The sequence below is a fragment of the Cydia splendana genome, chromosome 27 (genome assembly GCF_910591565.1).
Source record: "Cydia splendana chromosome 27, ilCydSple1.2, whole genome shotgun sequence".
NCBI classification, from domain to species: domain Eukaryota; kingdom Metazoa; phylum Arthropoda; class Insecta; order Lepidoptera; family Tortricidae; genus Cydia; species Cydia splendana.
Window position 1 is genome coordinate 1,580,199 of NC_085986.1, and position 15,736 is coordinate 1,595,934.

The 15,736-nt window shown below is 42.6% G+C and overlaps 1 protein-coding gene across 1 annotated transcript; it reads right to left on the reverse strand.

Moving 5' to 3' along the window:
* Positions 1-1,061: 1,061 nt before the first annotated feature.
* Positions 1,062-13,389, reverse strand: LOC134803868 (putative fatty acyl-CoA reductase CG5065). Its single transcript, XM_063776697.1, has 13 exons — positions 13,256-13,389; positions 12,509-12,602; positions 12,225-12,391; positions 10,673-10,763; positions 10,129-10,274; positions 8,945-9,054; positions 8,232-8,303; positions 6,904-7,024; positions 4,745-4,867; positions 4,101-4,220; positions 3,450-3,601; positions 2,198-2,303; positions 1,062-1,185 (listed from the first exon to the last, which is right to left on the reverse strand). Exons 1-13 carry the CDS (start codon positions 13,387-13,389, stop codon positions 1,071-1,073), a joined length of 1,551 nt encoding a protein of 516 aa, XP_063632767.1. The 3' UTR covers positions 1,062-1,070.
* Positions 13,390-15,736: the final 2,347 nt, after the last annotated feature.

The following is a 15,736-nucleotide window of genomic DNA, read 5'->3' on the forward strand; positions in this document are numbered from 1 at the left end:
TATAACATAAAAGTGTGTAAATAACCTACAGATGTACCCTTTCTGAAGAAAGTGTATAAAGAGCAAAATTGTATACTTTTATATTGCTTTTCGGAGTTAATCATTATGTTATCTTCATAATTCGTTAAACGAGAATAGTTTACAAGGGGGCAAAGTTGTTGTTCACCCTTGTGCAAATATTTATTCATACAGAGGAAGAGAAAGATTCCAAAATTAAACTACGAGCGTAGCAAGTGGTTGGGAAATTAAATTTTGAGCGTTGCGAGGGTTTCAAGGCACGAGAGTTAAACAAATTTTGTCGCCGAATTTGTTTGTCACAAAGTTTTTCACCACAGCAACCCGAAGAAAATATTAACTGTAAAATATTTATAATCAAATTCAAATGAACGATATTAAATATTTCTCTTTATAAATCATCACCTAAAAGTTTCCACCGACCAAAATGAGGAAACAACTTAAAACTTACATTTAAATTACTTTGCTACTCTTGTGGATAAAACGAAACTTTCTCATTCGTTTTTGAACAATCAAGAGGGTCTTTGCCAGCTGGTGTGGTAAAAAATATATTTCCCCACAACTTATGAAATACAAACCAATAAAGAAACAATTTTTATTTCAAACATATTTTATTAAATAAAAAACCGGCCAAATGCGAGTCGGACTCGCACACGAAGGGTTCCGTACCATTATCTATAAAAACGGTCACCCATCCAAGTACTGACCCCGCCCGACGTTGCTTAACTTCGGTCAAAAATCACGTTTGTTGTATGGAAGCCCCATTTAAATCCTTATTTTATTCTGTGTTTAGTATTTGTTGTTATAGCGGCAACAGAAATACGGCAGAGTCATACAGCCTGGTGACAGACGGACGGACGGACGGATGGACAGCGGAGTCTTAGTAATAGGGTCCCGTTTTACCCTTTGGGTACGGCACCCTAAAAGTACAATCTTTAGTAGGTACATAGGTACAATGGCGGAGTAGCATGGCGGTCTTTGGTGTCGGAGGCCAAGATCCACTTCGGGTCGTTGCGTCACAGCAGTAAGTAAGTAAATAATAGGACGAGTCGAGGTTATGTGGAGATGGCTTCAGGGACGGCGGTGGGGGTGGAAGAGAACCACCCGCTGATCCAGTACAGCAGCAGCGCCCAAAAACAAATGCGGAACAGCTTGTCGACGCACCACATCCTGGGAAAAACATGAAAAGATAAAAGATTTTTATTCGTGACGTTCACAAAACATGTACAAACAATACAAACATGTACAGACAACAACAGCAAGGAAAGAAGAAATCAATAAGTGTGCATCACGAAATGGACCCTACTCCGCAAATGCTAGCTATAAAGCCAGCGCTGGTCTTCCGTAGAGCCCATTTGGTGAAAGGGCCCAAAGAGGCCTCTCGACTCAACTAAAACTGAACAGCACAACTTTGACAACGATAAATTAATATAAGTGGAGTTAAGACGGGGCCGGGGTGACCAAATCGACAGATTTGATCAGAAATGAAATTGGCGTCAATTTCCAATTTAATCACCAATTTTAGATTTATGGTGATATTAAAGCCTTCTAAATTGAGAAAATGCCCCAAAATGAAAATACTGGCGTCACTAATTGGTATTCTTGCGTCCGCACCCCATTTTATCTGTAATATCGGTCATAATCGGCGGTTGAATTCGGCGAGCCAAATTAATTGGCGTCCGCACGGCCTGATTCGATCGGACAATTTAATCAGATTGGCGAAAAAATGACACGCCTATATAGCCGGTCAAACAACCTCGTCAGAATGTCGGGCTTCGCCCGACGTATTAGTGTGCAGGGCGCCCCAGGCGCCATGTAAGAATGAGCGCGCTCAGAATGTCGGCGCCATCTGACCTTCCAACCCAGAGGTTAAACTAGGCCTTATTTTGATTAGTCCGGTTTCCTCACGATGTTTTCCTTCACAGAAAAGCAACTGATAAATGTCAAATGATATTTCATACCTATAAGTTCCGAAAAACTCTTTGGTACGAGACGAGATGGGCCTTACCGGAAGACCAGCGCTGGCTTTATAGCTAATAGCAGTATGCTGAGTTGGGTCCATTTCGTGATGCACACTTATTGATTTCTGCTTTCCTTGCTGTTGTTGTCTGTACATGTTGGTACATGTTTTGTGATCGTCACGAATAAAAATCTTTTATCTTATCTAAATGAGCCAACATACACTTTCATGTGTCTCTTGGCGGCTGGGATGGTGTCATCTGTCTCCTTGAGGATGTAGCGACGCGCTGCTAAGATGCAGTCTTCGAAGTAACGCTTGATATCTAGACCTGTGCGAACAAGGGAGATAATTTAATATATTTTATTAAGAATAGAAAAGAATAAGGTCAATGTGGCGAATTCCGTCATAGGAGCTATTCCGTCCACGAGCGTAATTTCTTTGATTTTCAATCGTTGGAAAAAAATCCATTTGCTTTTGATTGCTGAAACGTGAAAGTCATATAGCGTAAAGAGGGAGTGTCCGACACAGCTTCAATAATCGACATTTTCAATCATAATGTCAAAGCAAAGTTGACAGCAAGGTGTCGAATATTGGGTCTTAACTCTTGGGTCGATTATTGGTGGTGGTATACATGGTGTTTCACTCACTCACTCACTAAAGCTATAAGTAAACGTCTAGAGGCGTTTGAGATGTGGGTGTACAGGAGAATACTGAAAATCTCATGGACGGATAGAGTAACCAATGACAGCGTGCTGCAGAGAGTGCAAAAGAAAAGAGACATTTTGGATACTGTGAAGATGAGGAAACTGCAGTACTTTGGTCATATATTACGAAATGACAAATACCACCTCCTCCAGCTGAGAATACAAGGGAAAATCCAGAGTAAACGAAAATGTGGAAGAAGACGAACCTCGTGGCTCAAAAACCTCAGGTGCTGGTTCAAGATGAGCACCAGATCGCTGTTTCGAGCTGCAGCGTCAAAAGTGAAAATAGCCCTAATGATAGCCAACCTCCGGCAGGAGACGGCACCATAAGAAGACGATACATGGTGTTTAAGTAGTAAGTACGCTACTTACTTAGAGCATTTAATAACTGGAGTCACCTTTCAGAGCTTACCCTTCTGCCAAAAACCTTGCACAATTGTGCAAAATTTTGTATGGACTGACGTTTACCTGACATGGCTATTTGTATGTTACGTACATATCATGTAGAAATAGCAGAAACATTTGATCTGCCCTTCCCCCGCAAAAGGCAAACTGTTTTATATAGAACATGACAGCCAAGGCGTCTCCAGTTACGACCGACCGCTTAAATGAGTCCTCGCCTGCGCGGTACGGGGGCGACGGGGCGGAGGCGGGGAAGGTGCGGGCGGCAGGCGTACGGCGCCCGCACGTCGTCCTACCCCGTCGCCCCCGTACTGCGCAGGCGAGGACTCATTAAGCGGTCGGTCTATAAATGGTCTAAGGCTACTTACCACTGGCATCAACTTTGTACTCCAGCCTTTCCCGTGGGTTGAGATCGTTTCTGTACTGCTGACCGATGTCTGAATGGAAGTCCCACTGGTTATTGGTGTAGTATTCGAACACCTCGAAGCCTTTTGTCACGCGACGTTGGACGCGGCACAGGCTGTGGATTAAATCATAATCTTCTTAGCCCCAATGTAATTTTAAAAGGACATGTCCTTAACGTATTTTAAACTTGTGGAATTAAAGAAACTTTTCATCAAGTCCAGAGGGAGGGCGAGTTCAATGGTGGTTGCAAAAATAAAAAGTAGGTAAATGATACACAGGTGAAGCGCCGGTGCCCTAGCGGTGAGAGCGTGCGACTTTCAATCCGGAGGTCGCGGGTTCACACCCCGGCTCGTACCAATGAGTTTTTCGGAACTTACGTACGAAATATCATTTGATATTTACCAGTCGCTTTTCGGTGAAGGAAAACATCGTGAGGAAACCGGACTAAACCCAATAAGGCCTAACTTACCCTCTGGGTTGGAAGGTCAGATGGCAGTCGCTTTCATAAAAACTAGTGCCTACGCCAATTCTGGGGATTAGTTGCCAAGCGGACCCCAGGCTCCCAGGAGCCGTGGCAAAATGCCGGGACAATGCGAGGAAGAAGATGTACGTACACAGGTTCGTAGCGGAGACACCAGAGCAGGCAGTCGACCAAGATGGCGGGCAGCCAGTGGAACAGCAGCACACAAATGTTGTGGTACAGACGGGAGTGCTTCATCGATCCGCCGGGATACCTGAGTGAAATTAATTCCATGTCAACAGTATACAGTAGAACCTCGATTATCTGAACTTAGACCGAGACTACAGGATGACTCACGCGGGTTGTGCCCGGGCCGAGGCGTCCGACATTTTCTTTGACGGCTGATCGGTGATCACGGGTGCTTTCCATAGAATACGAAGCGCCGGAAGCTTCAGCCCGGCCCCGGCCCGGTCTAGCGTGAGTCATCCTTAGTTCGAATAGTCATAATTGTGTGTCATAGATGTCGTAGATGTAGATATGTGAGACGAAGTTTCGCGAACTAGTCGACTTAGCGCTACTTGCACAATCCCACTAAGCCGGGGTTAACGGGTTAAACCTGGAGTTTCCATAGGTACCAGTACAATTTGACACTGGGTTAACGGTTTAACGGGTTAACCCCGGGTAAGTGGGATGGTGCAAGTGGCCCTTAGCCTGTCGCTAACTCATGTCGCTGGGTATTTGTCCTCATAAGTGTAGCCCTGGCATTGAAAGCGTCCATATGCTGCTATGATCGCTTACCAGGCAACTCCGTTGAGCGGCACTCTGTTCAAAATGATTTCTCTGCCAGCTTCTATCATCTCCTCCCATGTTATTTTGACCTCTGCTGAAGATGTGAAGTTGATGACATTTATATGATGGACACTGAAAAAAGAGGTTAGATTACTTAGATTGTGTAGTAGTGAATCCACTTTTTAGGGCTTCGTAGTCACCTAGAAACCCTTATAGTTTCGCCATGTCCGTCTGTCTCTCCGCCTGTCCGAGGCCTTTATCCGCGATCGTCAGTGCTAGAAAGCAGCAATTGGGCATGGATACATAAATTGCGCATTGCGACAGAACGGTGAAATAAAAACTATAAAAAAAAAACATTTTTAAGTGGACCTTCCATACAATAGTTATTTGTTTTACAAGAGGGCAAAGTTGTTGTTTAACCGCTCGTGCTAATATTGATACCCGAGCAAGCGAAATATTCCAAAATTGAACCAAGAGCGTAGCGAGTGGTTCAAAAAAAGCAATCTTGTGCGTTGCGAGGGTTTCAATGCACGAGGGCTAAACAAAATTTGCCCCCGAGTGAAACATAAAATTTTTCACCACACCAACCCGAAGCAAATATTAAATGTAAAATATCAAACAAAATCAAAACAAATCAAATCCAAATGAATGTTATTAAATATTTATCATCCAAAATCATCATTTAAAAGTCAATTCTACGAGCAAACATAAGAAAACAACTCAAAATTTGCATTCAATCAGCTTTTGAAGTGCAAAGTAAACCTTTCCGAGCTGGTGTGGTGAAAAATATTTTATTATGAAAAAAATGTTTCCTTTGACCCAAATAGTGTGGGGTATCGTTGGATAGGTCTTTCAGAACAAATAATGGTCTCCAAAACCATATTTTGATAAAGTTAATATTTTCGGAAATAATCGCTCTGAAGAAAAAAATATGTGTCTCCCCCCTCTAACTTTTGAATCATGGGTCCAAAAAATATGAAAAATCGACAAATAATAGCTTAATAAATACTTTCAATGAAAACTATGGCGAACATGATCGGTCTAGTCGTTTTTGAGTTCTTGCAAAAAATCTTCTCTTCATAGTAGAAAGACGTACAAAGCGCTGCAAAGGCCCTTATGCTTGTAATGTATGTATGATACTTACTAATAGCCCCCGTTTGACCTATTTTGACAGAATGGTAACTACGAAACCCTACACTGAGCATGGCCCGACATGCTCTTGGCCGATTGTTTAATGATAATGATTGACAACCTCCTAAAAAAGCGCTGGTGGCCTAGCGGTAAGAACGTGCGACTTTCAATCCGGAGGTCGCGGTTTCAAACCCCGGCTCGTACCAATGAGTTTTTCGGAACTTATGTACGAAATATCATTTGATATTTACCAGTTGCTTTTCGGTGAAGGAACAAATCGTGAGGAAACCAGACTAATCCCAATAAGGCCTAGTTTCGCCTATGGGGTGGAAGGTCAGATGGCAATCGCTTTCGTAAAAACTAGTGTCTACGTCACATCATGGGATTAGTTGACAAGCGGATCCCAGGCTCCCATGAGCCGTGGCAAAATGCCGGGATAATGCGAGCAAAGAAGAACCTCCTATCCTAGTAGGTAGTGACCCTGCCTACGAAGCAGGAGGTCCCGGGTTCGAGACCTGGCCCCTATTTCACCAACGTGACAGGTGCGACAATTCGACAAGTCTCATTGTTGCTGACGTCACAGGCATCCATGGGCTACGGTTATCGCTTACCATCGGGCGGGCCGTATTCCTGTTTGTCACCATCATTGTATTATTTAAAAAAACTTTACTATATCGGCAAAAAAACAGCTATTTCTCTTGTGATGTTTATGATGATAATGATGACAATTGTCACAAGATTTCAAAGAACTTTCGGTAATTCTTGACAGCAAATAAATTCTGTGTCGGAATTTCGTGACAATTGTCGTATTTCTTGTGACAATTGTCATTAGCTTCGCAAAATAAGTACTTATTTACTGGCGATATAGTGGAGTTTTTTTTAATTAACATGTTGGTGACAAGCAACCACACCGCCCGTCTGATGGTAAGCCGTTACCGTAGCCTATAAAGGCCTGTGACGTCAGTAACAGTGATGTCGACAAATGCGACATTTGTCACGTTGGTGAAATAGGGCCGGCCAGTTTATTTGTGACTCACCCCTGCTCGATGTACTCCCAGCAGCAGATCATGATGCCGTTGATGAAAACGTCGACTGGCAGATAGTCGGCGTAGCTGTTACTCTTGCAGTACATAGACCTGATGACGCCCTTGCCGGCCCCTGAAAATATACTTGGTCAAGCAAAACTTGTCAGTAGAAAAAGGCGGGAAATTTGAAAAATCGCGGGTTAGCAACACTACGTTTGAATTGTTCGAAAATCGCGTGTCATTTATATCTTACATACATACATACATATAATAACGCCTATTTCCCGGAGGGGTAGGCAGAGACCACGGATTTCCACTTGCTACGATCCGGACATACCTCTTTCGCTTCCTTCACTTTCATAACATTCCTCATACACGCTCGCCGGTTTAGGGTGCTCTTGACCTGGCCTTTCTTCAGGATTTCCCCGATCTGATCAGAGAAAGTCCGCCGAGGTCTACCCCTTCCAACTCCCACTTCCACTTCTCCCTTATACACTCTCTTTGTTAGCCTTCTTTCACTCATTATTTCCACGTGTCCATATATACCATCTCAACATACCTTTCTCAATTTTTGTCACTACATCTACATTTATATCTTATCTGTGGAATTGTTTTGTTTACATGTCATCGTTGTTCGATGTACATTGCTGCTTTTGGTTCGTTTCCTAGGGATACCATACTTTAGTTTGCTTTACATTGCTACTGACATATCCTGCTTGACAGACTATACGTCGCAGCTTAGCAAAAATTCGTTGATGTTACGATGTTACGTAAAAGATGTATTTATAAAGTCTACTACTAATGGCGTTATCCATAAACGTCAGTCAAAACGAATAAGCCGTTGATTATCGTTTGTCCCTAAGGAAGGCTTTTGGAAAGGCTCTCTTTCTTCATCTTCTTCTACCTAGCGTTATCCCGGCCTTTGCCAGGGTCCGCTTTCCTACTTGCTTTCCTCCACTTTGCGCGACCCTGGGCGTCGTCTCGTGTGAGCCCGTTCTCGCTCATATCTGCTTTCACAACATCAAGCCATCGTTTTTTAGGTCTGATAAATAAATAAAATAAATAAATATTATAGGACAATTTTACACAGATCGACCTAGTCCCACAGTAGGCTCAATAAGGCTTGTGTTGTGGATACTAGACGACGATATATATAATATGCACATATATATATAAATACTTATATACATAGAAACCATCCATAACTCAGGAACAAATATGAGTGATGAACACAAAAATAAATAAATATTAGTGATGAATCTGATGAGACAGTTGTATTTTATCCTCGCTTTGGAGGATATGAACTTTTATTTTTAATTCAGAACTTAAGAAGCAATTACCGATAAGCAGTCCCGTAGGTCCATTTATGTTGTCTGTCCAGCCCGGGAGTGGCTCTTGGTAAATTGGGATAACTGAAACACATAATGAGAATACATGTACGAGTATTCATGTGAATTGACATAGCTTCATCATATATCAGCCAGAGGACGTCCACTTCTGGACATAGGCCTCCCCCAAAGAGTGCCACAATGACCGGTCTTGCACCACCCGCATCCAGCGGTCTCCCGCGACCTTTACCAGGTCGTCAGTCTACCTTGACATAGTTTTACAATGTATAATGTAATGCTATTCGTTCCGTGCATGACTGTGGCGCCGCCCTAGTGGGTGTAGGACAGACGGACTGCAATCCGACTGCAACTTGTATGGGAACTACACGCCGACGTTGCAGTTGGCGTGCAGTCGGCGTGCAGTTCCCATACAAATTGCAGTCGGGTTGCAGTCCGTCTGTATCGGCCATTAGACTCACTGTCCAAGGAATAGGTTATCCCACAGAGACATAACCTGACCGACTAATTGTATTTCATTATTTCATGGTTATTGTACTACAAGTAGCGATCAAAGATTCCATCATTGTGGACATTTTTGGGGGAGATGTTGGTATGTCTAGTATTGGATATTCTTCAGTAGAGGGTCATTATTGGGAATTTTTAGAGCAGTCGTATGTCTATTAGTGGTCATGTTTGGGTAGGTATGAAATAAAATAATATTTTACCGATGGAGGGCCGCAGAATGCCAATCGGCAAAATGTCTAGGGCTTCAACGACCAGAGCTTCGCCAAGTGCCTTCGTGAATGCGTACGAGTTCGGTAGCTTCTTCAGCAAGCTGCAAAAATGAAAGAATCTAGATAACGTTCAGCATTCCAATAAAACGTTTATCGCCACGGCCACGGTGCTCTCGCAGGAGACGTCTGTGTTTGTGCAATACCTCTGTCAGAATACTATCATACTTGTTGAATCAGATCTCCATATATATGGCTGTTGTGCTTCCTAATATCTTATACTCTTCTGAAACGTGGACCGTATACCGTCGTCACATCCGCACATTAGACCGATTCCACCTAAAATGACTTCGCAAAATCTTAAAGATCAGCTGGTCCGATCGCGTGCGGAACACCGAAGTTTTGCGAAGAGCCAAATTGGGTGGGATCGAAGTTTATATTATGCGACGACAACTTCGCTGGGGCGGCCATATATTTACATTCCATGATCTGGGTGGTCTTGTGAGGGTTTTACGGGGCTCTCCCCCTAAGACTAGAAAAGTCTTGATATTTCTAGCAGTAGCTACTCACAAAGGCGTCACAGCAGCGATGGTAGCATCGTCCATCCATTCCATAATCTGTATGATCTTGTGAGGGTCTGCAGGGGGAGAGTACGGCTCTTCTTCTAGACATTTCTATCAGTTGACTTACAAAGGCCTCACAGCAGATACGGTAGCATCGTCCATCCATTTCATGATCTGGATGATCTTGTGAGGGTTTTAGGAGGAGGGTAAGACATAGAAAAGTCTAGATATTTCTAGCAGTAGACTTACAAAGGCGTCACAGCAGCGACGGTAGCATCGTCCATCCACTCCATCTGGATGATCTTGTAAGAGTTTTAGGGGGAGGGTAAGGCTATTAAAGCCTAGACATTTCTAGCAGTAGCTACTTACAAAGGCGTGATAGCAGCGACGGTAGCATCGTCCACCCACTCCATAATCAGGATGATCTTGTGAGGGTTTTAGGGGGAGAGGGTAAGGCTATAAAAGTCTAGACATTTCTAGCAGTTGACTTACAAAAGCGTCACAGCAGCGACGGTAGCATCGTCCATCCAGTCCATAATCTGGATGATCTTGTGAGGGTTTTAGGTGGAGGGTAAGACTAGAAAAGTCTAGACATTTCTAGCAGTAGCTACTTACAAAGGCGTCACAGCAGCCACGGTAGCATCGTCCATCCATTCCATGATCTGGATGATCTTGTGAGGGTCGGCAGGGGGAGGGTAGGGTTTTTCTTCTAGAAGCTTTTCGTGGAGATGGCAGTAGGCGGTCGAGATGTGGATAAACAGCTGTGGAAGGCGTGTGGTTTAGTAGTCAATTCTGACGTAATTCAAAACTACAACACTACTTATTTAATTCAAATCAATTTGTACTTACACGTTCTTTCTGATGCAAGGCGTTAGTAGTAGGAGTAGTAAACTCTTTATTGTGCAAAAATAACGTTTGCGAGAGTAAGGACTCCACGCTCGCACTGTTTTCCGTGCTCCAGTACGCGTACGTTTAGCAACACCTCTTTTGAAATACCACACGGCACACCCTTCTGAAACAGCTGAAGTGCACAAAATGGCGCGATCGCTGCTGGAACACCCTCAGCTCGTAATAGGTCGTTTTTGTCCCTATAAGTATACCATTACCGTATATTTACCAAATTTCTGTTTACGCCATCATCAATGTATAAAGAACTCACCAGAAGATGTTTGCACTTCTTCCCAAGTTCCAATACGAGTTTAGTTCCGCGTACGTTCAGCAGCACCGCTTTCCTCAGTTCCTCGTCGAACCTAAAACATGATCAGTGATCACTCATTACGCTCATTACAAATAAAAAACTTTCATTTTAAGGCAACTAATGGCCCACAGATATAGTAGATTGTTAACCAGGGGATGAAAGGCACTCATTCTGCCGATAGTCCGAGGCTGAAATGATGACTTTCACCCGAGTTAAACACTCTACTTTTAATTTCGAATACGAGAAAGTAAAATGCATTGTGTTTTTTTTTTAAATGACTAAGTATACATTTTTGTAGTATTTTTGAGATTACTTTCAATTAACAATTTAGCCAAAAGTATCGCTACTTATAGAATGGGGAGTCAGATATCAGAATGGAAATTGTATAACAAATCCATTTATACCCAAATTCCAATTGCTTATCGTAAAAAATAAAATAAAATCGTACTTGGAACCTAAAATGATCTAATGCAGAAACGTATCATTTTCTGCACACCTAGCTTTTAGTTAGAACAACAATGACCCTCTTTCAGAGCATGAGAAATGAAATAGTTATTTACGATACAAGTGCGGAAAAGAGGAAATCGTGTCGTGTCCCTTCGGTCGTGTTTTAATTTATCGCCACTGGTTTCGAATTACCTATTCGCACGTGTATCGTACAACGTTTTACAGTACATATCGCCCTTTAAACTTTTGACATACACACGAAATGACATATTTTAGGCACTAGTGCGGGAAAATAGGGCCATATTATGTACTGTAAAATATTTTAAAACCCATCTTTTCGAAGAGAGACTGTGCTCAAAGTTATTGGGAGCAGAACAAGGTCTCAAACTTTGCGGACTGACTTTAATGATGCTTGAATCTGACGGTAGCAGCCAATAGCAGCATATATAAAATGAGTATCTGACTATGACGACGCCGACGCCTCTGACCACTGAGTATTAAATTATGATTTTACCTGATAGTGGCAGCTGCATGTATGATGATGTCAGCTTCTTCAATGATCTTCTGGCGATCAGCCGGGCTAAGTCCAAGATCTGGCTCGCTTGCGTCTCCAGCGATGAGTGTCATCTTATCCAAGACAGACTGGTATATGTGTCAAATCCTCAGGACTAGAACGAGACCTGACACTATGATTGTACCTGATAGTAGCAGCAGCATGTATGATGATGTCAGCTTCTTCAATGATTTTCTGACGATCAGCCGGGCTAAGTCCAAGATCTGTCTCGATTGCGTCTCCAGCGATGAGTGTCATCTTATCCAAGACAGACTGGTATATGTGTCAAATCCTCAGGACTAGAACGAGACCTGACACTATGATTGTACCTGATAGTAGCAGCAGCATGTATGATGATGTCAGCTTCTTCAATGATTTTCTGACGATCAGCCGGGCTAAGTCCAAGATCTGTCTCGATTGCGTCTCAAGCGATGAGTGTCATCTTATCCAAGACAGACTGGTATATGTGTCAAATCCTCAGGACTAGAACGCGACCTGGCACTATGCTTGTACCTGATAGTAGCAGCAGCATGTATGATGATGTCAGCTTCTTCAATGATCTTCTGACGATCAGCCGGGCTAAGTCCAAGATCTGGCTCGCTTGCGTCTCCAGCGATGAGTGTCATCTTGTCCAGGAGAGGTTCAATGCCGCCGCGCATTGTGCGTACTTTCTCGAACAACTGCGAGAATTAATTGTACACATTACGATGGGAAGTTTTCATCACTCCTACAGTTCGTTTATCGTACCTTTTGTTTTGACTTTGCTGATGTGCAAACATAGCGTAGTAAATACTAACGGGATCTTTGAGCGTGTCCTCCATGCGCTGACGCGGCGTCTTGCCTTTCTTCTGCCGCACCAACAGCAGAATCTGCTTAATGTCCGGACACTTCCTGGAAACACCAACACATTAAACAAATTTTTATCAAGCAGATACAACACGCAAGCAATACGTCAATAATTAAGTACCTAACTATTAAGCAGTACGTCTGCGAACGATAGGCCCCGTGCGTGAACTAGGGGGCAGCATATGAGCCGTCAGATTTTTGGCGCGAGGCGTAAATGAGTCGTTTATGCTTCCGATGTCACAAGATGGCAGAACCTAATATGCACAAGGAAACATACCGACAAAAAAGGTAGATGGTAGCGCTTGCTTTCGCAATGTACATGTGCACATATGGCAGACCCTCCAACGGCACGGTCCCTATACCCTACTTTAGAACTCCGGTGGCGTTAAGATAGATCATTCTTACGGTAGATGTCGTTGTGCACCTCCCTGAGGCGTGTAAATAAAAAGGAAGGTATGGAAAGATTCGCAGGTCCGTTAACCAATCAAGCCGTGGGCGCAAACCACATCTGCGAGGCCCTTTTCAATGTGTTTTCCCAAGGTAAAAGGTTGGCTTTGCGAGGCCCCTCTATAAGTGCGAGGCCGTGGGCGAAGGCCCCATCCGCCCAAGCCTAGCTACACCACTGCGCAGGCCTCTGGTAAGCTTCGGTAACTCAGCCGGTGGTGACGAGCACGGAGCTGGTGAAGGTGACCACATACCTGAGCAGTTTCTCGACCAGCACCTTGCCCATGAAGCCGGTGCCGCCGGTGACGAAAACGGAGCGGTTGCTGAAGGTGGCCGCGATGCGGTCCGGCATCGCTGCCAGCTCCTCCGCCGAGTATGTCGTCTCCATTTCTAGGAATAAATAACAAATGATAAAGCCAAAACAAATGAAAAAGAGGAAAAGAGGGAAAGGAAGACCCACTATGAGATGGCAAGATGATATTACCAAAATTTTCGGGCCAAATTGGATACAAGTGGCCAAGGATCGAGATACATAACACGGGGATCTTTGATAACTATTTAAAAATTTAATCAAATAGGAATGTAACATTTTTTATGTTCAAGAAATAAAAGGCTGTTATTTTTATTTTATTTATTTTAAAGTCACAAGAATGACGACCGTTGGTGCCAGCGAGTTGAGCGAGTACTGTTCTACGCCCGCGAGCGACCAACGAGTTCTGGAGACTTCGATTGGGAAGCTAAACGACGGAAAGCCGACCGATGAATGCCGACCAACCATCTGACCCAAAGGTCGGATGATCGGAAAGATGGTAGAGCCGATCTGACGTGGAAGGTGTTAAGGTTGTGTCAATTCGGTACTGCAGGCGATAATTCATTCTACAGTTTAGGCGTGCGAGACACAAAGATTCTGGAAAAATGCAGTGTACTTAGAGCATTTAGTAACTGGAGACGTCATGGCTGTCATTTCCTGTACGAAACAGTCTGCCGATTTTTGCGGGGGAGGGGACGTCAAATGTATTGCAATTTTTACATGATTTCTACGTAACGTACAAATAGCCATGTCAGTCCAAAAGTTTGCACAATTGTGCAAGTTTTTCGGCAGAGGGGTAAGCTCTTAAAGGCGACTCTAGTTATTAAATGAACAGTTTAGGATTTGACTGTCAACTGCCAATGAGTAGGTAGGTAATGAAGACGGAAATGTTGTCGCGTAGAGCGACGGGGAATGAAACATACGTACGTAACGCTATGGGTACAGTCACCTGCAATATGTTACTCTTCGAAGGCCGCAAAAATATGTAACACGCTCTTATGGCTCTACAAATAAGATTGTGTCAGATATTTTTGCTGCCTTCGTTGTGTAACATATTATTGCAGGTGACTGTACGTTTAAATCAAATTTCTAAGATCATATTGTCTTCATACTAGTGGAATAGTGATGAGTTGAGATGGGAATATTTTAGGTTAGTAGTTAAGTTTGGACCAATTGTAGATGCAGCTTCATTGAAAACATAATCGAGAAATTATTTTTAAACATTTTTCTGCACTTTAGCTGTATCTCAGCTTAAACTATATACAAGGAACTTTTGGAACTTATTTTCGTCCGAAACAAATGTTTTTTTTTTTACCGACGCCCAAGCACAGAAGAAATAATAGTACTACCGTACAGAAAGGACACTTCCTACAAACCCGAAGCGATTCAGGGTTGAATCATGCTATCCCTTTCTAATATATAGCACTATCCCTTTCGGCTATTTAGGGTTGTCAAACTTCAAGTGATTATCTTATTTGTGGTCGTGCACGCACAAGGAAGTCAAGTGGTGCCAACCCTAATAATTGCTCGGAGCAATGCCGAGCCGAACGGAGTCGAGTTCGACCGAAGTCAGGAGTGTCTCCCCACTGGCCCAAGAAGAAGAAGGCCAAGGAATGTGGAGGAAGTAGTAGTAGAAGGGCCAAGTAGAGCAGATTGTCTGCCTTGCTTGCTCCTGGCAATGTCTAAGCTAGGTATATCGTGTAGGTAATATATTTATATTTATTTTTGTATTAGTCTATTTTTGTCGTTGTATTGTGCCACTAACATAGTTATTAAGATACTCTGTAATTAACATACTATGGATTGATCTTGGTCTGAAATAAATGATTTATTTATTTACTCAGTCTTCATTCCGGCGCAAAAATATAAATTTTGTTAGGTATGGTTCACTTCATTTCATGTTGCACGTCAAAAGATGTAAATGAAGTAAAATCAATAATTTTACCTACGTACTAGCAAAGACATATATAACTTCGTATACTATCTATTCTCTTTGGTACTAGGTACCTACGTTACGTGTTAATATTCTGTTTGAGAGTAAGAGCGACCCGCCCACTATTTACAAACCAGAGTTGGGCAAAAATTAACTTGAATAAGAATAAAAACAGGATTTTTATTCTTATTCAAATTTGATTTGAATAAGAATAATTATTGCACTAGTTATTTTAGAATAAAATTAAGGTGAATACATCATGCGACTTTTATTTTAAATGCGGAATAAAAAACAGAATAATTATTCTAGAAGTGGGACTATTCTAACTAAGGTTTTATTCAATTAAAATGTTATTTAGAATTAAGTTAATTTTTGTAGTACAAATGGTTAATATATTTTGTAAGTTGATTTTCAACCTTCTATTTAAAAGTCGGATTGGTTTGATATTTGTTACTTTAGTTTAGGTATAGTACACATTGAAGAGTTCCGCTA

Coding starts and splice junctions, on each gene's coding strand:
- LOC134803868 (XM_063776697.1), bottom strand. CDS start 13,389: ATGGAGACGACATACTCGGCGGAGGAGCTGGCAGCGATGCCGGACCGC. Junction 8,304..8,944: donor CATTCTGCGGCCCTCCATCG/GTAAAATATTAT, acceptor TATGTGTTTCAG/TTATCCCAATTTACCAAGAG. Junction 3,602..4,100: donor TGTCTCCGCTACGAACCTGT/GTACGTACATCT, acceptor TTTAATCCACAG/CCTGTGCCGCGTCCAACGTC.